The sequence below is a fragment of the Macrobrachium rosenbergii genome, chromosome 39 (assembly GCF_040412425.1).
Source record: "Macrobrachium rosenbergii isolate ZJJX-2024 chromosome 39, ASM4041242v1, whole genome shotgun sequence".
In the NCBI taxonomy this organism is placed as follows: domain Eukaryota; kingdom Metazoa; phylum Arthropoda; class Malacostraca; order Decapoda; family Palaemonidae; genus Macrobrachium; species Macrobrachium rosenbergii.
Genome location: NC_089779.1, coordinates 12,769,018 through 12,792,900, shown reverse-complemented (window position 1 = coordinate 12,792,900; position 23,883 = coordinate 12,769,018). Strand labels below are relative to the sequence as shown.

At 34.6% G+C, this 23,883-nt stretch overlaps 1 protein-coding gene across 2 annotated transcripts in view; it reads right to left on the bottom strand.

Moving 5' to 3' along the window:
* gry (trafficking protein particle complex subunit 11 gry) overlaps nucleotides 1–23,883 on the bottom strand; it is a 44,623-nt gene that overhangs the window by 4,999 nt on the left and 15,741 nt on the right. For both annotated transcript variants that reach the window (XM_067082584.1, XM_067082585.1), the window contains exons 8-20: nucleotides 23,630–23,771; nucleotides 22,294–22,425; nucleotides 19,915–20,087; nucleotides 17,736–17,943; nucleotides 15,091–15,293; nucleotides 13,998–14,175; nucleotides 11,772–11,899; nucleotides 10,570–10,654; nucleotides 9,539–9,680; nucleotides 8,875–9,026; nucleotides 5,498–5,596; nucleotides 4,997–5,131; nucleotides 1,905–2,068 (exon numbers count right to left, since the gene is read on the bottom strand). In XM_067082584.1, the coding sequence (XP_066938685.1) occupies nucleotides 1,905–2,068; nucleotides 4,997–5,131; nucleotides 5,498–5,596; nucleotides 8,875–9,026; nucleotides 9,539–9,680; nucleotides 10,570–10,654; nucleotides 11,772–11,899; nucleotides 13,998–14,175; nucleotides 15,091–15,293; nucleotides 17,736–17,943; nucleotides 19,915–20,087; nucleotides 22,294–22,425; nucleotides 23,630–23,771 (1,941 nt within the window). The remainder of the gene's footprint in view (nucleotides 1–1,904; nucleotides 2,069–4,996; nucleotides 5,132–5,497; nucleotides 5,597–8,874; nucleotides 9,027–9,538; nucleotides 9,681–10,569; nucleotides 10,655–11,771; nucleotides 11,900–13,997; nucleotides 14,176–15,090; nucleotides 15,294–17,735; nucleotides 17,944–19,914; nucleotides 20,088–22,293; nucleotides 22,426–23,629; nucleotides 23,772–23,883) is intronic.

Genomic DNA, 23,883 nt, shown 5'->3' with positions numbered 1-23,883 from the left:
ACATCAAAACAGTCACAGTTGGTAACCATCTTGGAATTAAGACCCAAAGAAGTGGACTTAGTACTGCTTGAACCATACTAGAAACCTAAGAAGTTGAACAGATGTCAAACTAAACAGAACTGGCACTTTGCATAGTCTCTGATACTGAATGGGTCTGGTCCTCACCATTGCTGTGCTCATGGTCAAAGTCTTAACCTCAAAAAAATCACAACCATGACCACTAACATGGCTAGCATAAAAGTCTTCTGTAGACACGAGTGGTCGCTAACCAACGGGACTAAGATCTCTCTGAAAGTGGGCAGCTACACTGGCAGTCCCACATTAGGAATAAGGTGCAAGAGAAGCAAGTCATCCCTTCTAAATTCCCTGTATCTGACTGGTTGTACACATGCACGTATACTGAAGTGGTGATCTGGGTCGGGCTGTTGGGGGGAGCAGTGTCATTGTCTGAAAGCAAGAGAATGGGAAGTCCTAAAAACGTGGTTGAGAAAGAATACTTGTCTGTGTTAGTGGAGGGGAGATTTTGACAGTCGTGTGAATTAAGTCATGTGAGCATCTTGCATGGAAACAAACAGGTATTCCTTAATGTGGGCAATGTAAGCAGCCTCTGCATCAGTGGAAGAAGTATCTGTTTGGACAGTCACAAAATCAGGTGAGTGAAAAGGCAGCAAACAGCTGAGGAAGCAGGCAGAGTGGCAGATGAGTAGACAGGCTGGTAGGTTGGTGGCTGGGCTGGTTAGAGTAGGCAGGACGGTCAGCAAAGGATGAAGCAATGCCTGACCGGTTGATTAAAACACCATCATAAGACTGGACCTAAAAATTCCATAGCAAAAGATGAGAGACTGATCATAAGACTTTTCACAGATGAAAATGAGAGTGCAAACCTGGCTGTAACTACACAGGACATGAGAGTCCTTGTCTTGATTTGACATGAAGGTGTTGCATGAACAACCAAGAAGACCTGCACGAATACTCGATGGCATTTTAAATGGGTAGAAAGTGAAAGCTGCTAATCTACAACCCATAAAAATATGGTAATGTAAAAAGGTACAGAAAACACACCAAAAAGGTTGATTTATATGAAAACTTAGTTCATAAATAATGTAAAGAATTAAGATAAGCCAAAAAACTTTATCCAAGTGAAACAAAAAACATTTTTGCTACATAAAATGTCAGATTTCCCCCTTCCCCTCCCGTCAAAAAATACTATAAAAAGGAACATATGAAAATTCTCAAACAAGACATGGGTGACAATTAAAAACAACCATAAGTAGTAAAAACTCTTGTAAGCTAGATAGTAGCTCCAGAACACTACAAGTTAAAACAAATATCCAAAATAATTATATGTAAAAAGCACACAACGCCAATTACAAGCTCTAGCTAAACACACAGCAGAGAAATCAAAGTGAGTTAAAAATAACGCTTTATTTGGATTTTTCATATTATTAATGAATAGGCAACAGACTGAGGCTAATTTTTTCATCTCAAGTAATATCTGATTTACTGAATTTAATATGTATACCTAACCTATTTCTATTCTTACTTATGTTCAAGGTTACTTAGTATATGATGATGACTAGCCCAAAGCCATGTTTTAGTCTAGCAAGGTTCAAATATCCAGAAAGCCCTCAGTCCTGATGGTTTCAGATATGAGGAAGCAGAGTACAAACACTTCCTGCTCACACCAAGATCTACCTTTCCCTGGAGTACAACTTTAGAACATTATATACTGGCTTAAAAAATATATGATGCTTTCTGAACTTGATGCAAAGCAAAATATGGTAAGTTATTCCATTAATGAAAAAACAATTATCATGCTCTTCAACTTCACTCATAGTCATTAAGGTTTACATGAAAAAAACTATTAACTCGTTATCACCAAAAGTAAAACTAAAATTTCTCACCTTTTCCAATACAGGAAGTACTGCCCTAATGCCAGTGCACTGCTTGAAGGTACATTACTAGATACAGCAACACAAAGGCAATCTACTCCATATTCACCTTCAGCGAGTTCTGTTCCAGCTATTTGTGATATAGTGTCAGAACCAACCTGGTACGCATCACTAGACTGAAATTAGAATACAGGTTTCAGCAGTAACATTTTCTCTCAAAAAGGGAAATAATGGCTCAATTCTACATAGTTATGATAACAATCTTGACTTTTCATTGCAATTTGATAAAAAAATTTCCTATATGAAATTCTTGAAAGTTTTCACTACTTCACAGTCATTAAATATGCTACACACAGCATATGAAGCAAGTGTTGTCAGAAGATATCGACTCAAAAAGTTAAATGTTTCCTTTGTACATTCTGAACCTTCATGATCCAAGTGATGGATAAAAAAGAAGGTAACTTCAACACATGGCAGCTGAAACTCATAAGCTGAGTCACTGGAGACTTGAAAGTTTCAACCTGTTGTCCATCGATGCTGACACCTCTGCCAGGAACATTACACATGCTGTCAGGATTTTCATCCTGTTGAGCTTACTATTTGGTGCTTCTGGCAATATCGGACATCAACAGAACACATAATGCTTTCAAGACAAAAGGAAATTATGACTTGCATTGCCATATAATGAGTTTCTTTGTTTACCTATATTTAAGACAAAAGAATGCTTACTTTAAACAAACTATCATTAGTTAAAGATTATTCATAATCTTCTATCAAATAACACATGTTATGAAGAATGCCAGGAGTTAATTCAATACAGATGATATATCGGCAAGTTTACTAAGCATGTGAAATACGGGTTAACAACAGAAGGAACATGCGTTTATTTCACATAAGACAATGATAACAGCACTCAAAAGGCCATGGTTAAAATAACTCATAAAAATATAACCTAATTATTAAATTTTGTCAATACAATATCATTCCCAAGAGAAGGTACTGCTTACAGTGTGCTTAAGGAGTACTACACATCAGGCAGAACTAAAGGAAAATTGCAACATTCTCTCCAGCCAAATATATGTTGCTTAAATTTCTTTTATCATCATCCATTCCCTTTGTTCTCTTAAAATTTTCCTGCTGTAAGTTTCATTGCCATTTACTGCACAACTTTTGGATCAACCATACAAAAATCTAGATATATGACTTGGTTATCTTTTAAAATCCCTTGTAATGCTAACTGCCAATGGTAGTCCTCATTCATTTAGTGTTCCTTACACAACATAATGTAAATGTAACCTTACTGTAAACTTTCATTACAGTTTCCCTTTAGCTCTAGCTGCAATGCTTTCTGCCTTATACTTTTTATCCCTTCTCTTTGGTCTCTTCTTACCTCGATGTTTAATGTATTCAATTTTACCTTGCTCCAACTTTAACTTTTCATTTAAGAACAAATACTTTGGCCAAGCCCTGTGATAATCTAGAACTGTGACTTCATTATCTTATGTACTTGATAACAATAACAATTATCCACTACTATTAGCATTAATATTCACAATGATGCACAAACTTTAAGGAATAAACTTAGAAACCCTTTAATCACCTAGCAAGAATTCCAAAGGAAAGAATAAATGATTTTAGGCAAGAGAAATTAATGTTGCCTCTGCTGATCAAGGAAACATTACAAACACCACAAACATTTCAAGCAACAGTCGAGTAAATTAACGGAATATAATGTAAAGTGCTCAAAATCATTGAATGCCCTGCGAATTTAAGCCATAAAATTAGGGTTTTGTTAGAGCTGAGCCTTAAATCCTAATGACTATACATTTTAATATTCCATTCTAAATACCACTTAAAACTGGCAACCACTTCACATTCCTCAAGTATATAATGACTGTACTATTGCTATTGTTATTATCAATAAACACTATTGAGTTCAAAAATCTTTGATTTAGTTGCATACATATATAGAAACATAGAGAAACAAGTGTTATATAAAAAAAATTTTTAACTTAGCTTTCTAAAAACCCTGGAAATCTCAAGGATGAGAATGTAATTTTTAAAAATGTAAATAATTTTCCAATACAAACCCACTGCTTTCAATTAGCATGGAAAATCGATGGCCCATGAACTTGTGGGATGGTCTGTAGCTTTATGCCTTTGCTCCATTTAGAGCCTCTGGGCTGTCACAAAACAAAGGGTTTGCTGACCTGCTTTCCTCTTTCATTAGACATTCCCAGAAGCCTGGCCAAGTTGAGCAAGCTGCTACATTCACCCCACTTTTGGTGATTTCATGGGAACACAGAGATGTTGGGTTTTCATGCACAGAGACTATCCAGCAAAACCTCAGAGAGATTATTTTCAGCTGAAGCAGCCAAGGTCATCTACATGTCATGCAGAGCCTCAACACTGCCCCACCCCCGCCGGTCAAAGTGAAACAATTTCTGAGAATTGTGCAATAAGAGGAGCTTTGGGTCCAATCAATGCCTCTGTCTTTTGCAGCTGACTTTGTGGTGAAGATGCCAACTTCAGGAAGCCAGGAGTAATTTTGTTATGACCTCCATTACCATCCTTCTCTTCACATGCCAAAAACATATTTTGTGCCCATTATTATTGATACAGTTTTACTTTTAAGGGACTCAGGACTGCAGGAAAGGTATGTCACGAATTTTTCTTTCCAGAGGTTGCACCAAGAAACACTAAGAAGAAACATCATCTTTTGTCGACTCAGATAAATCCTACAGGTACAAGACACGTCAAATACAGAGACTTCACAAGATCAAAGTTATCTCCAGTTTGCCGATTTTTGGAGAAAATGTCATGATGGAACTCCTTCCTTCCAACACAACCTTTTCTCACAGTTAATTTTTCTAATCACATAAAATGAGACAGTTACTAAAAGGAATTTGGACATTTGTTGGGGCACACGCAGAGCTACCTATTGGCTGCTGCTCCTCGTTTCTTAGAGAGATGGGTATTTCCAAAGACCAAGAAATTGGGCTACATTATAAGTAATAGGTTTGTACAGAAACAAAATTATTTTCTGTATACAGTACTAACATCTACTTGTAGATTAAAAGTAAAAAGTAAGACAGTAAACATACCAATGCAAGCGCTGAATTTGTCAGGCGAATAGGAACGTGAGACGTGCACTTTATTTTTGGAATGATGACAAAGCTCTCTTCTCCTGCTACCTTTGCTAGCTTTTCAAACTTCATTGACTGAGTTTCCACAGTAACCTGAGTATAAAAAAGATAAGAATGTACATTACTTAAATTTCTTAAAAAGTACAATACAAGAATCAGGATTGGTATAATTAAAATACTCTACATAACAAATATAATTCTATATTAAACAATCATATTTCAAGCCCCACATTTTCCACCTACACAATATCAAAAAAAGATGTTGAAGAATTGAAAGCTACAACCAACTTTTTATAATCTACAAATTATTTCTTCACATAAAAATCTCAATAAGTACACTGCATCTATCTTATAGGTATACCGAAGAATGTGCAAATGTCATATGTTATTCACTGAAAAAAATATTGCATAGCTAAGTTACAGTATTCTACATAAAAAATCTATGCAAAATAAGCTTACCTGGAATGGAATTCTCGCTTGCAAGTGGATACTTTCTTCATGAATACAAGGACACTGAACAGACGATCCATTTGACTTCACGGTAACAACATACTCTACCTGTTGAAATCAAGTGTGTTACTACAAATGTTGAAATACTCGTAATTTGTATCTTTTGTGTTAAACTAAGTTTTACTGCTCTTTAATTTTCTCTTGTCCTTAAACTTTTTACCTATAATTATACTTTGCTTTTCTCTCTTCCTTTTACTCTCTTTACTTATGCATTTTGCAATAGTTTATTGCCTTTTACTCTCATTATTTTTATATTTTACAAAGGTTTATCCTACACTCTTCCATTTGTTGATGCAGTTCACCACTTTGAGAGCAAAGTTATTCTGCTATTTCACTGCTAAGTGTCAATTAAAGAAAGTAAAATACAGTAATACAAATTCAGCATCTGTGCTGGGTGAGAGTACTCTGGATCCTAGAATCTGCATAAAAAATTGTTTGGCAGGCACATCACACATTGCTGTGTAACTTCCAACTTGTAAGTTCTCCAGCATAAATTCTGAGTCAAATAATCCATGCTGAGAGAAAATAAACACTACATGGCACCAAGCATGATGCCATCTAGTAACCTATGAGTCAAACCTTTAAGGAAATATGCATAGAACTATATAATTTTTGCAAGAGTTAGATATTTTAGCCAACTTACTGACTCAGACAGCGTAATACGTAATCAAATATGCATACTAAAAAGAAAATATTCCTTAATTGCTATATTATATTGCTGTGATGAAAATCTGATGCTCAGGAAATCTCTGTTCACCAGAGGGAAACATACATTTAGCTGAACTGAAATCCACCTTGAGCTACAAAGTTTCATCGTCTCTCAAAGTTCAATTAAAAAGCAGGTTCATTATTCACATACAACAAGCCCTTAGTACCTTAATGAAATATCGAAATATTTTGCTAAAAGACAAGATTTTTTTAGCATGTTCTGTTGGCATACAGTGCCCTTAAATATTCTTAGTAATTAAAAGTACTTCTGGATTTGAAACAGTCAGTACAGCTAACAAGTTGCTGGATAATTTGGAAAAGACAATTAGACTTTTTTGAAAAATTTAGGTAAGTTCTATATCACATTTCAAAAACAGGTATAAGAATAAATATAGGTATCATTCCCTACAGAAAATTTTAAACACAGTGCAATAAAAATTCAAACACATTTCTTGAGATCTACTCCGGATATCAGAACACCTCAGCTTTCACACACCTGTTTCCAAATACTGTAATACAGTACTGTCTCATTCAGACTTTCAGCTTCAATTCATAACAACTGAAATTTTCTGATATGAATTCCATCCTTTTCTTTTGGTCACTAATTACAGGCAGTCCCCGGGTTACGATGGGTCCGGCTTACAATGTTCTGAGGTTACGACGCTTTTCAGATATATTCATCAAATATTATTTCCCGGTTTACGACACATTCTGGGGTTATGACGCTTACGATGCCAATCCAACGGAAGAAATATGGCTACAAAATGGCAGATAATCAAAATTTGTAGGTTTTTTTGATGAGAAATTCAATAAAAATGCAGTTTATATCATTTTCAATACACACAAAGCAATAAAAGTAAGTTTTTCTTAGGATTTTTTTATGATTTTCGACGATTTTTCAGCTTGCGACGATTTTCAGCTTAAGAAGCGGTGTAGGAACGGAACTCCCATTGTAAACCGGACACTGCCTGTATCTGTTTAACTTCTTTAACTTCACACTGCTCTAATTTTCACCACTTATTCAAGAACAAATCCTCTGAGTGAGATCTATGAGAATCTTCAAGTAAATTACAGTCTTACAACATGGAAGAAATACGTCTAAGACAAAATAAAGAAAACCACGAATAATGAAAATATGACAACGAGATGACTGAGGTCGCATGCATGTACTGTAATGTTAGGAAATAAAATGTAATTGTGTGTTGAAATCCTAATTATCTTACTAAATTAACTATGAGTATGGGTAATTCATAGTGACCTTAATTTAGCCATCTTCAATAAAGAAAAGAATCATGGGCTATGGCACCTTTCTTAATTTACATACTACAGCTCCCATGGATGGTACTAAGGATTTTATACAGCATTCCTTCAGCTGCATTTAATGAAAAATCTGTCAGTTCTTTCTACTTAGCTGTCCACCTTTACGAATCATATGTTGTTTTCTTTTTCAACTCCTGTTTAAGAATAAATCCTTCAGTCAAGCCCTAAGACATGTAACTCGAATATTTTGTTATATTCACCATATTTTCCAGTTTCAAAGATGCTATTTTTTTCCTGAAATAAATCTTGGCAATTTACCATGCATCCTAATGGTTATGCTTTTAATAGGCCTATTCTTACCTGAGAGGAAAGCTATCTCTGTTAGACAATAATCAGAGCTCCTCCATATGACCTCTGAATGAAGTGTATAAATTATATTTGGTTACAATAGTAAATGAATAAAAGTATAATAAAACAGTGTTGTCACAAGGTTTAATCCTGGTATTGGCATGCTGTATGTAAATGAAACAACAGATGAGTAGTGACTTAAATGTTGTACAGTATATCAGTCCAGTATACCAGTATTTTCACTCTCCTCAAACAACCCTGACTTTAAGGGAACATCATTAGCTAACAAAAAGTAAAACAGCATTATGTTAAAAGTTTACTAGTACATCTTGCTTAGCAGGCTATCATAATCAAACATATTTGCATCATGTCTGTGATGTCATTTTAAAAAATGTAATGATAATAATGTGCAAAATATTTCCAGCTTTGGCAATTAAAATTATTTTTCTTATTTGTAATATCTGTGTTGCATGCATTTTAATCTTAATTCTATTTTCAATCTGTTCCATCTTGGGTGAAATTGCTGCAACAGCTTACACCCATCTGCATGCAGTTGGCCAAGTTTTTCAGTTCACTGGTATGTCAACTTCAGAAAAGCTTACTAGATATCAAAATCATGAACTTGGAAAATCATACAATAAATTATTTCTAATATAAATTAATGAAAAAATTACAAAAAATCATATGATTATAATCCTGTATCATCATAATGATTACATACCTAATATACCTACAGGCAGTCCCCGGTTTATGGCGGGGTTCCGTTTCCGAAGGAGCGCTGTAAGCTGAAAATCGCCATAAACCAGAACATCATAATTATACAAGTAAGGGGAATAAACAGTGCTTACGGTGCCATAAAACTGGGTTACTGCACCGTAAACTGGGTAACGACGCTGAAAAATCAGGTTAACGGTGCCGTTAGCCAAGCACTGTAAAGTCGGAACACCGTAAACCGAGACAGCCATAACCCGGGGACTGCCTGTACATGTACTTGGTTTACAACCACTTACTTTAAGTGTAAGGACCCTTTCAGCTGATGTAAGGCACTTGGCATAGAGAGTTACCGACTGCTCATCCCCGACCCCTAGCTCACTCATTTGCAGGTTGCTGACATGTGATCCTAGTTTATCTCCCTGAAGGCCTGATGCAGTGCATATCTGAGCTGTAAGAAAAAGCAACCAGCGGTGAACTCATTTAACAAAAAACCTGTAAGTTCTTAAAATAACCCCACTAAAGACTAGGCACCACCAAAGACATATCTTCTAAACTGAAAATCCAAAACAGATTGCAATCTGTCAACTATCCTCTTCCACAAACAAAGTAGCTTATAACTGAAGGAACAAGTTTAACACATCCCAAAATATAAGTAGTACAGTACTACCGATTTTTTACAAATCTGTTAAACATGTTTATTTTACCATGCATTATTAGTTAACTTGTAAAACCATATAAACTCCATAGTTGAGCAAATGGCTAATTATCAAGTTACTTATGTAAATCCTGTGGTTCATGACAAGTGATCAAGGGATAATACATTGGTGCCTTAACACATCCCTTAGAGAGCTGAGAATTATGACTAGGGGTTGCCTACTTAATAATAAAAACATGGACAATAACAACATGAAATCAGTTTTAGGATATACGTACAAGTAACTTTTGTTATGACATACGTACTTGTGTGTTCTAGATTTGAAGGGGAAGCTGAATCCAGCCCAAGATTCAAAGATATATCAAAGGCTGCACATTCTTCAGTGTTTTTCAGAGTAATTTTAAAGGGAAGCCATTCCCATACCAATGCCACAGGATCATGGTTGATCTGAAAATAATATAAATTAAAAGTATATTCAAGGCATCAGCATTAGTAATAATCAATTTTACAGAATATGACTGATTCCCCATCACCCTTAAAAGCAACTTGATAACTTCTGTTTAACAACTTTCTTGAAACTTTAAGAAAATGAATGACACACATTCCCCTACAATTAAAAACACTAACACCTGAAAAGAAATAGGGATATAGTGTTTATATTCCCCTTGAAATTAATACAGGAGAAAGGTAAGACTGACATATATCTTTCTTTCAACTTAAGTTTTGAAAAATATTTAAATTCATTATTATTTTAAAAATTGTGCATAAGAGACATCCCTACATTATAAAAGGGATCAATCAATAAATCAGCACTTTAACTAAGCAAAAAAATTTTCAATTATTCTTTTATTTATTACCTATAACAGCTAACTTAGCACTTCACATTATGTATATTAGTGTTGTGACTAATACTGAACAGTATCAAAATAGATAAAAATGTCAAAATTCTGTTACCAGTCTGTATAGCAAGTGACACTAATGAGAACTGTAAAAGGAGTCGATATTCATGAATACTGCAATGCAAAATATACAATCTATCAAATATTTTATATTACTTTATCACACCAAATGCAGTAATGAGGAACTTAGGCTAGCCAAATATCAGCAAGATAAACTCTTATCATGACAGTATTGTACATACATATGGTAAAGTATACACAAATCACAAAAGTACTAAGAAATTAATACCATTCAAGTTCTAATCATAACTAAGAAAGGAAGGAAGATACCAAACAAAAACAAAAGAAGTATTTGGGATACCTAATTTAACTTTCTGGTAACTTGAAAAAAGACTACAATGACATAAACCAACATTTCACTCCCTTTCAGTACTTACAGTAACTGAAAGTTTGGGCTGACGGGGTAGAATATCTGCTTCTGCAACAGGAACACATGTGTCAAACCCATCTGGACACAAAAGGCTGCAATGAATAAAGAATATAAATACATTTTCTTTTCCTATAGTTTTTCACAATATCAATAAAAAATGAACTGTTCTCTACCAAATTTTTCTATTCTTGCTTTACCAAATAAGACAGTTTTCTATAAATAATACCAAACACTCTTATGGGACAACATAAAGGCAACAAGGTTCACTGCCTTATTAAGAAAGGTTCCGCCAGAAAAATAAGTCTCAATACCATCTTGAGTCCTCCAGTCTCTAAAAGCTTTCCCTTCAAATATATATTTACATTACGCAGCTGACAACTATGGATATTGAGGTCACAAGCAATAACTTTTGGTGAATTACACAACAACTTTGTATTTACAGCAGTGTTTTGCAGTCATAATACCAAAAAGAACTTATAATAACTTGAAAAAATGTCAAAAGTACTGTTCATGTTTTTCTACTGTACATGCTTTCATGGCAAGATGATGGACTGATTAATTCCTAATGTTTAAATGAAAACTGTCTTAATAATGAAAAAAAAGCAAGATATACAAACCTGGTAATTATATACTGAATAAAGTGTTGCTTTCATATTCGTAGTGCTCAATCTTAGTGTTCCATACAATTAACTAACATTACCTGATACCTACTGAAACAAAAAATTCTCACAAGAGAAAATTTTTCCTCAGTGGCATCTGTTTTTTTCCTTTGGGAACTATTTCTACCACTGTTCTCTTGAACTTTAGAAGTTAGTTACAATTACTAAGTGGTGGTTTCATAACACCTGCTATATCATCTTTTCCTCGGTTTACTCTGTGGAAACCTATATTCCTTGATTGTTAATTTCCCTCTACTGCCACCCCAAACACTTCACATCACTGAGTTCCTTGACTTTCAAAACCTTACATCCATTAAAAGGCAGGTCTACCACTGCCTTCAGATTACACCCCTTTCTCTTCCATTCCCCCTGCCCTTGTTTTTGGAGGTGGGGGGAAGTAGTGGGCAGGGCCAGATAAGGTCACTCGGTTTGTCATTCTATTTTCTCCTATGTTTTCAGAACCATCCACTTCCACTGCAGTAAAAACTATACCATTATGGACTCTCACAGTTACTTTCTAATTTCTTGAAAATATAAGAGAAAAACTTACCTGAACTCTTTAAATGATGGAGTATTACTGGTATTCAAAGTTACACCTTCATTTCCAGGTCCTGACCACTGAAGACCAACTACAAGTTTGCTATCCTTGCTACCCAATTGTGCACGTACACCAGTAAGCTGAAATACATTTATTCAATTAAGCTTTACCATTGAGACTTCCTATACTGTTTTGCAATGTCAGTGTAATTACATGCAGTCAACCATACTATGGAACATTTTTGTCCTTTGTTGTTACATGTTTCTTTTCTATGAAATATATTTACATTACTGGGTTTAGAGCGATAGCCATAAGTTCTTTATTCTATGTTAGTACTCTACTTCCATTTACATTGTTGTGATTTAGCTGAAATTTTAAATGACATTAACCTTCCACTAGCACTTTTATCTTATCACTTATAATTAGTCCTCATAGTCAATTTTCTAGTTTCTCTTGGTGTTATTAATGCTTTGAGATTCCGATGATGTTAAATGCCACCATACAAATCTCACCCACCAAGATTCTGATGATGTCAATGTCATCTGAAGAAAATGGGGAAAAAAAAAATTAACCATAAATACTTTGATATTGGGTAGCATTTAGGAAATGTCTGGAAAGTGCTGGAAGGATTGTTCAACTCCATCTCGTATGTCAGGGTCATTAAAAAAAATTATCATTACAGGTATAAATTTTGTAATTTGGATGTTATTTTACTGTTGTTCTAAAGCGAACCAACAACTGCCATTTGGAACAATCACAGTATAAAGAACTGTTTACTTTATCAATTATTATTATTATTATTATTATTATTATTATTATTATTATTATTATTATTATTATTATTATTATTATTATTATTATTATTATTATTATTATTATTATTATTATTATTATTATTATTATTATTATTATTATTATTATTATTATTATTACATTGAAATACATTCATACGAAAAAAAAAAATTACATTACTTTGCTTACATGATTCCACAAAGCAGATGCCCACATATGAGAATAAAAAAGTACACTGAAAGACCAAAAGATAAAAACAAAAAGCATGGGTAAAAATTATGCCTATGCTGATTTAATCTGATAATGCAGATACTATATACTGCATTTTACTATTCATCAAGACCAATCACATAAAATTAACAAAGTTTATTATGGCCACCAAAAAATTCTGCCAGCACTACAACTGACACTGTATTTTGTTCTGCTGAAAAATTACAGACAAGTTAGAATGGAATGACTCCCTTTACAAAATAATCTTCACAACATTAACAGCTTGGAAAGGATATTAAGCTACCTCTATGACAGAGTTCCCAACAAAAAGTGGCAACAGGGTATCCCAGTGAAACTTTCAGGTCATTTACATCCTAATATTTTTTTACAATATTCCTAATACTATATCTTTTACTCAGTCATTTCTTGTACTCAGAATATATATATATATAAAAATTATTTCCAATTTCAGAAATTTTAAAAGATAAAATTTAAACATCTGAATAGCTTCAAACTCAGGCTTTGTTCACAACAGCTGGATATAATTTTCATATACTTTTGAAAGCTATTATGACAGATACAAAAAGCTAAAAATAATGGTAAACTAAGTAAAACAAACTTCCTTGATTAACACTCTGGAAAGGGCAAAATTTACTCTAGCCAACTCCCATACTAAATGTAAATACTGAAAAACCAAGGAATAATTATATACTGAAATTAAAGGAATTCCATGAATCACGAATTTACTGAAAAAAGGGAGTACTAAAAGTTACACAGTGATTACAATCATGCCATCAACCAAATGGCAAAATGTGCTGAACTAGTGAAAAATTCACCAAACGCAACATACCAAAGTGTAGCAAATCAAATAGGCAAACGTTGCAAAAGAAAACATGGATTTTACATCACAAAAGCATGAAAGAGAATTGATAATCCTGAGAAGAAGAGCAGCACAACAAACTATTTTCAGAGAATAGCACAGAGGAACAACTCCTTGCTTTCCAGCCAGTGGAGTACAAGCTGGCATGTGCAGGACTTTTCTCCTTCCAAGATTCATCAAGCTGGTGAGACCAGGAACCATTTGTACAGAGTCAGTTAATCATGACTACAGTACTGTAATGGGTTCAAGCTAATTATGACTATTGGGTTCATGAGGACAAACTATATACAGATGGTTACACTACTAAATGAAAAAAGGAAAACAAAATTTGTAAAAAACCAAGATCATATTCTTACCTTGATTTTCTTTCCAACATCTTCAACCAAAGGCTTGAACAAAAGTTCAATTTCAGTTACTTGCTTTGGTGCTAGTGTAAGTTTCTCAGGTCGTGTTTCTACAAGCCAGTCATTGTATGATGGGATGTTAGTTACTAAACCAATGGAACTCAACATAATTGAAGACTGATACGAATTCCTGAAAATATAAACCTCATTTACTCTGTCTTTGCCGCTGTACAGCATACTGTAGGTTAAGAATGAACTAACGTAACATGTAATCTTATAATAATGTTCATAATCATTTGCTTAAAGACCATTTGGTGTACTCATTATGTGTCAAGTAACCGTTTCAGGGAACTGAGAAGGGAATGTACAATATATATATCAAGATACCTGGCTAAAAGAATCTTGATCTTTGGTTCTTAAAATCATATTTGCTTATACATTACTGATGCATGAACTTAATGAGTGAAATAATAGCTAACGATAGAGAGAAATGCCACTTTTACAAGACTTGTGAATTATGTGATTTTCTCAGGTCCTGTCTTGCACCTTTGCACAGATGAGCTTTGAATAACTGCCAAATTTCAAATCAACTTTCCATGAGATATTTATATAACAGTTTATCTACAAATGGTCTTATGTAAATAAAAGTAAGCGTATAATTGTGCAAGGTATGGACCGTATTTCATAAATCTTAAGCTTCATCTTGAAAAGTGAATCACTAAACAACTATGAAAGGTTCACTATAAAACCAATTCTGCTGATGCAATGATTTTATGTTAAAATCTTGTCTAAAAGAAACTAAATAAAGAAAAGAAAAGCAGAAGGTAATGGTCAAGAGGCTGAAGAGACATGCAAAGAACCTATAGTAGTCTATGGTGTGCTGTGTAAGGCGCAGTGTAGGCATCAACCCTCTACTGGGTTGGGCTGAGAGAGAGAGAGAGAGAGAGAGAGAGAGAGAGAGAGAGAGAGAGAGAGAGAGAGAGAGAGAGAGAGAGAGAGAGAGAGAGAATCACAAAATCAGAGTTGAAAAATTAAGAATAAATCTCTGAGTTATTAAAACACTATAAACATCTGAAATCTATTACACTTAAAAGTAAATCATTACCTAATCTTGAGAGTAACATGAACCTCTTCATCCACATGATACTGAGACTTCTGGAACGATGCCCTAACCTCCAGGCATGGTACTAGTGTGGTCATGTCAACAGTTATAGGAGACATCTGGCTTTCTAGCAAGTTGGCCCAGGCTTCTGTAATTGGACCAACAGTCTCTTGACTGATGCCAGATTCTGGGTCTGGTGGCTGGCCCTGTAAAGAAATGTTCATATTCTATATGACTGTATAATGTGACAGAAACATACTTACTCAAGAATGATAATTATATGTGAAGTACCAGGTCTTTGATGATGAAAATGTATTAAAGAAAATGGGATGAAAGGGAGAAAACAGCATCTTGCGATGGATAGGGAGGCGCAGAAGAGGTAAACCATTTCTGTTGTCTTTGGGTTACACTAGACTGGAGCATGTATTAAGAAGTAATAAACGATTATCATTATTATTATCATTACGTAGTTAAACTACACAAATGTATTAAAATACTCATCTATCTAAGGGCTGACCTGTTGGCTTTATTTTTAATAAAATTTATTTTCCTAAATTTTATTCAATATAATGATATTTTTAAATTTTATATACTTGGATAAACTGAAAAAAACCAAATATCTTTTTTTTTGTATTTTCTTACAAAACTTGCTATTTGCTGTAGGTCAAAGTTTGGACATTCACACAAACTTATTCTATGTTAATGTTGGCCTACACTCTGTATACATTTGATCTGGTCACAGTGGATCCTTGCTCATGTAAGCATTGATGAACAAAAGAAAGAGCAGGGGAGAGGGGATGAAGGAGGGGGGTTGCTTGTCACCAAATGAATTTTATACAATTTGAGTAAGAACTCAAGACAACAATATTGCAAGCATTCAACTTCATTCTCCACTAAACTATTAAAAATTCAAATCAGGTTAGAGACACTGAATAAAACAGTGACTCTAGTATCAACAATTTGTGGATTTCAGTGAGTTTCAATTGTATGTATTGTGTGATACAGTGAGGCGAATGCTCACAAACCAGAAATCCTAACTAAATACCTTTACATTGCAATATATTTCATCACTCATACAAGTTTCACATAATTTGTGCAATGAAAATTTAATTTTACTGCAAGAGAACATTTCAAGGATAATCGATCTGAAGGGTTTCTTTAAAAGAACTGCGTTAGTAAACAACTAAACATTGCATTAAAAAAATAAAGCCTGCATAGTACTACTCTAAACAACAGAAATCTGGGCAAAGACATAAAATGGGGATTCTGATAAGGTGTGAATAGTATGTTGTGGGAAGATCATATTGCAGGAGGAAGTTGAGAAGACTTGAACTGTTCACAAGCTGAAAAATACACTGAGATCTCACAGACTGAAATGGTGTGAACAAGTGATGAGAAGGTACTAAGAACAATTAGTTACAAAAGTAGTAGAAAAACAGAGAACAGTAAAAAAGCCCTAAAATATATTGAATCTCATAAAGATAATCTGATGTAAAACGTTAGTCTTCATGAAGTATTCACCAACCCTCTTTTTCCGGTGCATCACACTGGAAAAAGTGTGATATCCTGTGAACCAATTTGACAGATCAGTTTTTCTTGTTTGTTTTAAATTCTGTGCTAACTTTCTACTTGAATCTACCATTCAAATTACAGGTGGCTTTTTAATGATTCTCTTATATTGTTCCTTGTAATCTCTTCATTTGGGAGAGTACAGTATTTTTTGGAAAGTAACAACAATGATGTCAATTTCTTGGTAAAGGTTGAGGGTGACCTACATAATATTTAATAACAAATCGTTCTCAACTTACAACCTACTTGATTCCCTTCTATATGCACTATGACCAAACTGCTGATAAGTATACAAGAAAATCTGCACATGTACTATATTCCTGACAAAGGTAATGTCCTGTGCGGTGAATGATAGTGATTATCAGCTACATGGGCAACTTTTGCACCCATCTAATTATTCAAGTCATTAAAGCTGCTGCCACACTTCAAGTTTAGCTAGTTCTTGTTGTGTTGATGCTATACATGTGTAACTGAAACCAGTGACTGACAACCAGCAAAAGTAAGAATACATCACTCTCTACTTCTTCAGCTTCACATATGACAAGTTAGATACTTGACTCTAACACCAAAAATGCAGGTAATCTTATAGTATGCGAAACGAGAAAAGTTATGTGGCATCAATCATGAATGCCTACTATTCCACTAAAATCTCAACCATCTTTACATGTAGAGCAAGACGACCATTACTGATAAATTTCACTATGTGAGTCAAGGTCTCAAGACTCAACAGACTCGCTTGGAGATTTTTAAATGTGGAGTGAGAACCAAACACAAAAATAAAGTTTCTTCTATTTGATGAGCTTGTAAAACTTACCATACCACCCCTTCATATATTTACTTCCTGAATATCAGCAAACCCTACGTAACTTAGTTCACTGACTGTTGTGTGGAATTCCATCCTTAATTCCACCTCTCTTGTATCCTATAGTCGTTCATATCTCAAAAGGTGAGTTTGCCACTTCTTCTGAAGTAAGGCTCCACATTTCTTCTAAGGTATTGTAGTTTCATAGGACTAAAGTGATTCTAACTGTACTTTATTTACTGATGGACATACATGAAATCTCCCAACAAGTACTTACATTTAGCAAATTCATCAAGTTGTCATGAACTCTCTTCCTTTCTTCATCAGAAGCTTGAAGACGAGGTCCCATAAATTCCAAGGCTAGACCAATATACTCAGTAATAGCATTGGTAGAGTATGCACACTGCAATGCTAAAGCAGATATAGAAGATAACAGGCTCCACCATTTTTCATTTCGGTAATCCCACATAACATGATTGAGCAAACTGTAACGGAAAAGATCCATAATCTATTGATGCTCTACAAATAACAATACAACTTACAATCTCAGATATGAGTTTTCTACTATGCAAAACCAAATCATCATTATCACTATCAAGAATAGAAGCAAAAAAATAAATGCATTGCACTTCCAGTATATGGTACGCAGTCTGAGTAGCAAACATAAAGTTTGATAAAATACTTGACTATCAGCAACTACACTTCAATCATACTCAAGAGATTCCAAACATTTATTTAGATAGAATACATCACCTTATGAATGAAACAGTTATCAATTAAATACAGTAAAGTATATGTAACAATACAGGGATCAACTTGCTAAACCAAATATCATATCTAGTTCTGCAAAAATTGTACAATCCAAACTGATAAAATACTCTTTGTAATGCAAAGGGGTGAAACTGCTACATCAAATTTAAAATAAATTTGTTGCAAAATGAAAAATAGTCGTGTTTTTTATCTATAAAATGTATGAGTAATAGGTGAAGGAGGACTTGCGCTGTGGAGGAGATAGAAACATTGCATTACTATTAAATGAGTATCACATTTGTAACCAGAGCAGAAGACTATGGTACATGTATGGCTTGTATTATCATAAGGATCACTGAGAGATGAACTCTTACAGCAAAAGTATGAGATTTCGCTTCACTGCACTGAAGTGTGTACTGTAATTTTGGTGCTAGATTTTATGCTTTTTTCTTGTCTTCCTGGCGTTAACAATTTGGTTTGTTCTCTCCGGGTAGAAATTTTTTACAGTTTTTGCATTGATGTTATTTTTCCTGTACTGCAATAGTGTATTAATTGTGTCTGTTGGTGTCCATAATTCCCCTGTGTAAGTATATGTATTCTATGTTTTATAAGACAATATTTTATTCAAAAAACTTTGTAAATTTTGTGATGTTTTACTGATCAAAACAGCATCACCTGCATATTCTAAGCCTGTCAAGTGTCTACTGTCCCTCCAATTTAAGCCTCTTTCATCTCTGATCACCTTTTCATTAACAAATCTATGAAATGGACTAACAGCAAAGATCAAATAAAATTCCCTTGTAGCACCTAACTATTTACTCCAAATTCATCTGATCAACATTAACTTAACATCTAATTTTGTACATGGGTAATTTTAATTAGCTTTCACATTTAATAGGAAACCCATTCAAGTAAGGCCTTCCATAATACTGGACTGTGGACACTCTCAAATGCCTCCTTGTAATCAACAAAAGCTATTGGAGACGAAATTTTATATCCCTTACACTGCTGCACAATATACCTTAACACACATACTTGATCTGTGCAACTCCTGGGTGTTCTAAAACCATTTTTTTCTTCTCTTAGCTAGATTTCTCATTTGCACAACCATTTTTAACTCTTTGAGATTCTGATGACATAATCATGAAAATTGCAAACCCTTGAAATTCTCACGAATGCAATTTTCATTCTGACTTTAATTTCTTCAATTTTTGACATACTGCAGGAATGCAAAAGTATTCAGCTTCAAAATAACGATAAGTAATAAACCATGGAAAATAAATTTACAATAATCAATAAATGGCAAATACTGTAATGCTACGACCATAGGCAGTCACTGATTTTCCACACAGGAGTTTTGGAACTCCATGGGAATCTCAAAGGATACACTAAAACTTTCCTGTTTACTTTAAATATCTTGCAAGCCTCAAAATCAAACTCTTTAAGACTATACAAAGAACATTAGCTATATGCACCCAGGCCTTGCAAATCTATCAACAAATAATCACCCACTAAAATATGAAGAACTTTTTCATGAGTAGTTTCAGTCTTTTCTTATTGCTTGTTATATCCTTACCATGTACGCCAGGTATGACTATCTTGATTCAGGATAATTAATTTTTAGAGTGAATTTAGTCATACATACTTATCTTACTGTGAATTTATGACACTAATAACAAATGTAATTAACACAGTACTGTACTTACGTCAAAGCCTTGGATGGGTCATTAGCTTGATGATATTCTTCAGCCATCTGAACCATAAGATGTCTTTTGATGCACGGGCAGCGGTACTTCTTAAATTGACTAATTGCAGATGAAAATAATGGAATTATTGTATTTGAATGATTGACCTCCTTGACTTCATGGTACTGCACTTCCTGGGTTTAAAATAGAAGGTTAAAATAAACAAACATAAAACAAAAAATTTTATCAATGAAGTCTAAAAACATAAAAAAAAGTTCTAATGGGTTGAAAATTGTGCCCTTATATAACTCAAGTAATCAAGTCTAAAACAATATTGCAAAATAAACCACTCATTCTTGTCCTTTAGAGGTACTTAACATCAACTTATTAAAACACTCAAAACAATAAAACAAACAGGTTAGTCTCCACAAAGGGCTCAATCCTGTTCCAGATTGCTCATGTTTTGCCAATATTTTATCTCTATGTTAAAAGTCTTTTCATGTTAAATATATTCAACTACAGTAATATGGTTTTTAAAATAATGCTATGTAATATATCAGACATTTCACAACAGTAGCTGTTCATTTCATTCTAAAAATATTTTATGCGAGTAAATTTTATATTAACTTTATTTTCATTTTCCTTCTGATCATGCAGAGGCAGTCTCACTGCAGTTCATCTACAATAATATTTTTAATGCAAAGATTTTTATTTTAGCATGTTCATAATATTTTTCCTTATTTCATGTAAAATGGAAACAACTACAACGACTTTTATGAGTTGAAAGAAGAAAGTTCCCACTACACATACCCTTCTGCAGTCTGTCATCTGCCAGCAACCTCTCTCACTTTTCTATCCCAACACCTTCCCAGATGAGAGACAGGAAGGGAGGGCAGTGAGGATTATGGTTAATGTGCTTGTATACAAAATTTTGTTTTAAAAACATAAATATACAAAAACCCATTAATCTAAATATCCTCAGCTGCAATTTGAAAGGAATATGAAGCAGAAGAGCCCCTGAAAAGAACAGAAGACCCATATGCCAGATATCAGATTCCTGTACAGGCAGTCCCTGGTTATCGGTGGGGTTCCGTTTCTGAGGGTGTGATGATAACCGAAAATTGCTGCTAACCGAAAATCGGCAATTTCGGCACTTTTTTGGTGATTTTCGGGGGGTTATCGGCGCCGAAAAGCGCCGAATTTCGGTTATCGGCGCCAATACCCCATTATCGGTGCCGACAAGCAGAAATCAGCGATTTTCGGCGCCAAAAATTGCAATTTTCGTCGCTAGACAAGCCCCATAAAACCAGATCGCTCTTAACTGAGCCCACCGTTAACCGGGGACTGCCTGCACACAGAAGAGAATGGAGCCAACAATGGCCACAGAAATTCAGGTAGCTTCTGTAAGTACTGGGTGCAATGGAAAACATAACCCTGGACAGTACAAATGCCAAATACCTGAGGTATAAATGCCAGTCCTCCAAGTAAAATACCCCCTGGTATACAGCAAAGAAGAAGGGGATGATTGAAATAAAAGATATTTTTTTCACCAAGCTGGGTGCTCTATCTACACATAACCAGGAAACCGTGGAAGCCACCTCAAAAGAGAAGTCTAATGAAAGTCTGATTCCGATGATTAAAGAGAGAGAATTGTATGATACTGAAAGAACCAAAAGACAAACTGCTGGAAACATGATTTGACAGTCCCCTCTGTCACAAACTATTTATCAACCTCTGAGACAAATCAATCTTTCAGATTCAAAGACTGAAGAATTCAATTTACAACTAAAAGACTAAGGACTAATCAAGGATCAAAATGGGATACAAAATGAGTTAAAAAGGCATTTCTGAATACTAAACAAAATGAGTTAAAAAGGTGTTTCTGAATACCAAATGAGAAATACTGAGTACTCAAAGGAGGTACTGGCAACATAATGAGATGATGTCAACTGAAATAAGAAGGTAGAAAAGGGAAAAACTCAAAAAACCCATGAACTCAATAAGAGGAGGAAAACAAAATAATAGAGAAATGGATGAAAAATGTAAAATCTGGGAAAGAAATCAGTACAGACTTGGGACGCACTACATATATCTGTTGCAAATGGAGCCACACAAGAATGAAAGATGTCGTAAGTGGACGGTGGCCTGCAGACATGGTCAGTATGGGAAAAACTTTTTTCCTTCAACTCTTCAAGTCGGGTTGGCTGAGTTCACTGGACACAGAATAGAGCTAATTAATTACATTTTTGTACAATAACTGTTCATCAAAAGTTAAATTTTATAAGCCTCTCAAGAAAGTTAAAATGTTAAAAAATAAGAGCCAGTGAACAGCAGCAGTCCACCATTACTCCCTTTTTGGGAATTACTACAAAGTTTAAATGTACAAACATTTCCGCTTACCTTGATGCCTTCAGCTTCTCGTTCCTGTTCTGGAGGTTCCAGTGAATGCTTCCCAGGACGCCAAGGACGCTGACCATAAAATTCCAGTTTATCCCAGCCTTCCAAGAGGTCTGACACAGGCGCTGACACATCCTGATTATAATAATTAAGTTCAACTTTTTTAATGGTGTTTAACTAAAAAAAAATAATTTAACAGTAATGAGAAGGAAAAAGTAAAAAGTTTTTTCTGAAACAAAAATGGAAATTCTCAATCAATGAAAATGACAAAGAAGTTGCACTGTTTAATGTAATAAAACCATACACTATGATAATTTTCTTCAAAACAGTTTTCATGCATATAATGCATGTTTGTTCATAACAAACCCATCATTCATATTACTGTAATGCCCATATTATGATAATGATGAGTGCTAGTGAAGTTGTTATGAACTGGTAAGTGCCAAACTGTGTTGAAGAGGGCACTTGTAGAGCAACTGTGTAGGCTTCTGTAGTTCCAGACTGTGTTGCACTATATACCTGAATATGACCTGGTGCTGTGCTCAGACAGTGTATATTAGCCAGGACTGAAATTAAACTACTGTAAATGATTTAGAAGTAAAGTTCTTGTAAATAATTAATGTAATAAGAATATCAGAATGAGCATAAAAAATGCTGAGTGCAGCCAATGAGTGAATGTGTGAAATAAAAATAGGGAACTTTTAAGCTTAACAGACTAGATATACATTACACAATTACAACCCCTTATTTAAATACATTCAAAACCATTGCTTCCCAAGAAAAAGAAATCTTTCAGCAAGATAAGAAATCTTTCAGTAAGATAAACACATGTAGTGTTTAGGGAACTGGCTCCTGGCCCAGAATCCACTACATTGGAGAGAAAAGATATTCAGACGTCGCTGTGGGTATTATCGCCAATCCCTACAAGTTTTCCACCACACCTCTTTGCCAGACAAAGTAAACTAGATTTGTGGCATGGTGTGATGAACAGGGCTCTCATCCCCATGATGGAGAGAATGGGGTGGGAAATCTGGACGAGATCTGCTTATCAATAGTGTTTTTGTTTTACTGGAGTTCAGCCTCTTACCCCACCAATTGCACCATTCACTAATCCACTCCATGTCAAGGTTGAGACTATGGGAAGCTTCATTTCTTGTAAGTGGAGACTAGCTGCTGCCTACCTTTAAGGAAATCTTATTGGGTTTGCGTAAAATCTTGTTTTATTACAAAAAATGTCTATTTCCTAACTAAGTAATAACTGGATTGTATTAAAATTGTTCTTGTACAATTATCTCTTTGAGCTAAGCAAAAGTTCCTTGCAACAATTTTCATAACTTACCTTACAAACTTGTAAAGCTGTTTTTCTTCTTAGCACAGCATACTGAGCAGCATGCTGATAATAAAATCCTGGATGTTGAGTCTGTACAGCTGGAAGGCCCAGACGGACAGCTTCCTCGAACACATCTCCAAATATGTGATACCTGAGAAAATTATACTGTACTATATAACTTGTATGACATGGATAAAAACTATGAGAAGGCAGGGGGGGGCGGCAGGAGATGGAGTACAGATTTGTGGAAGATAAAGCACAGG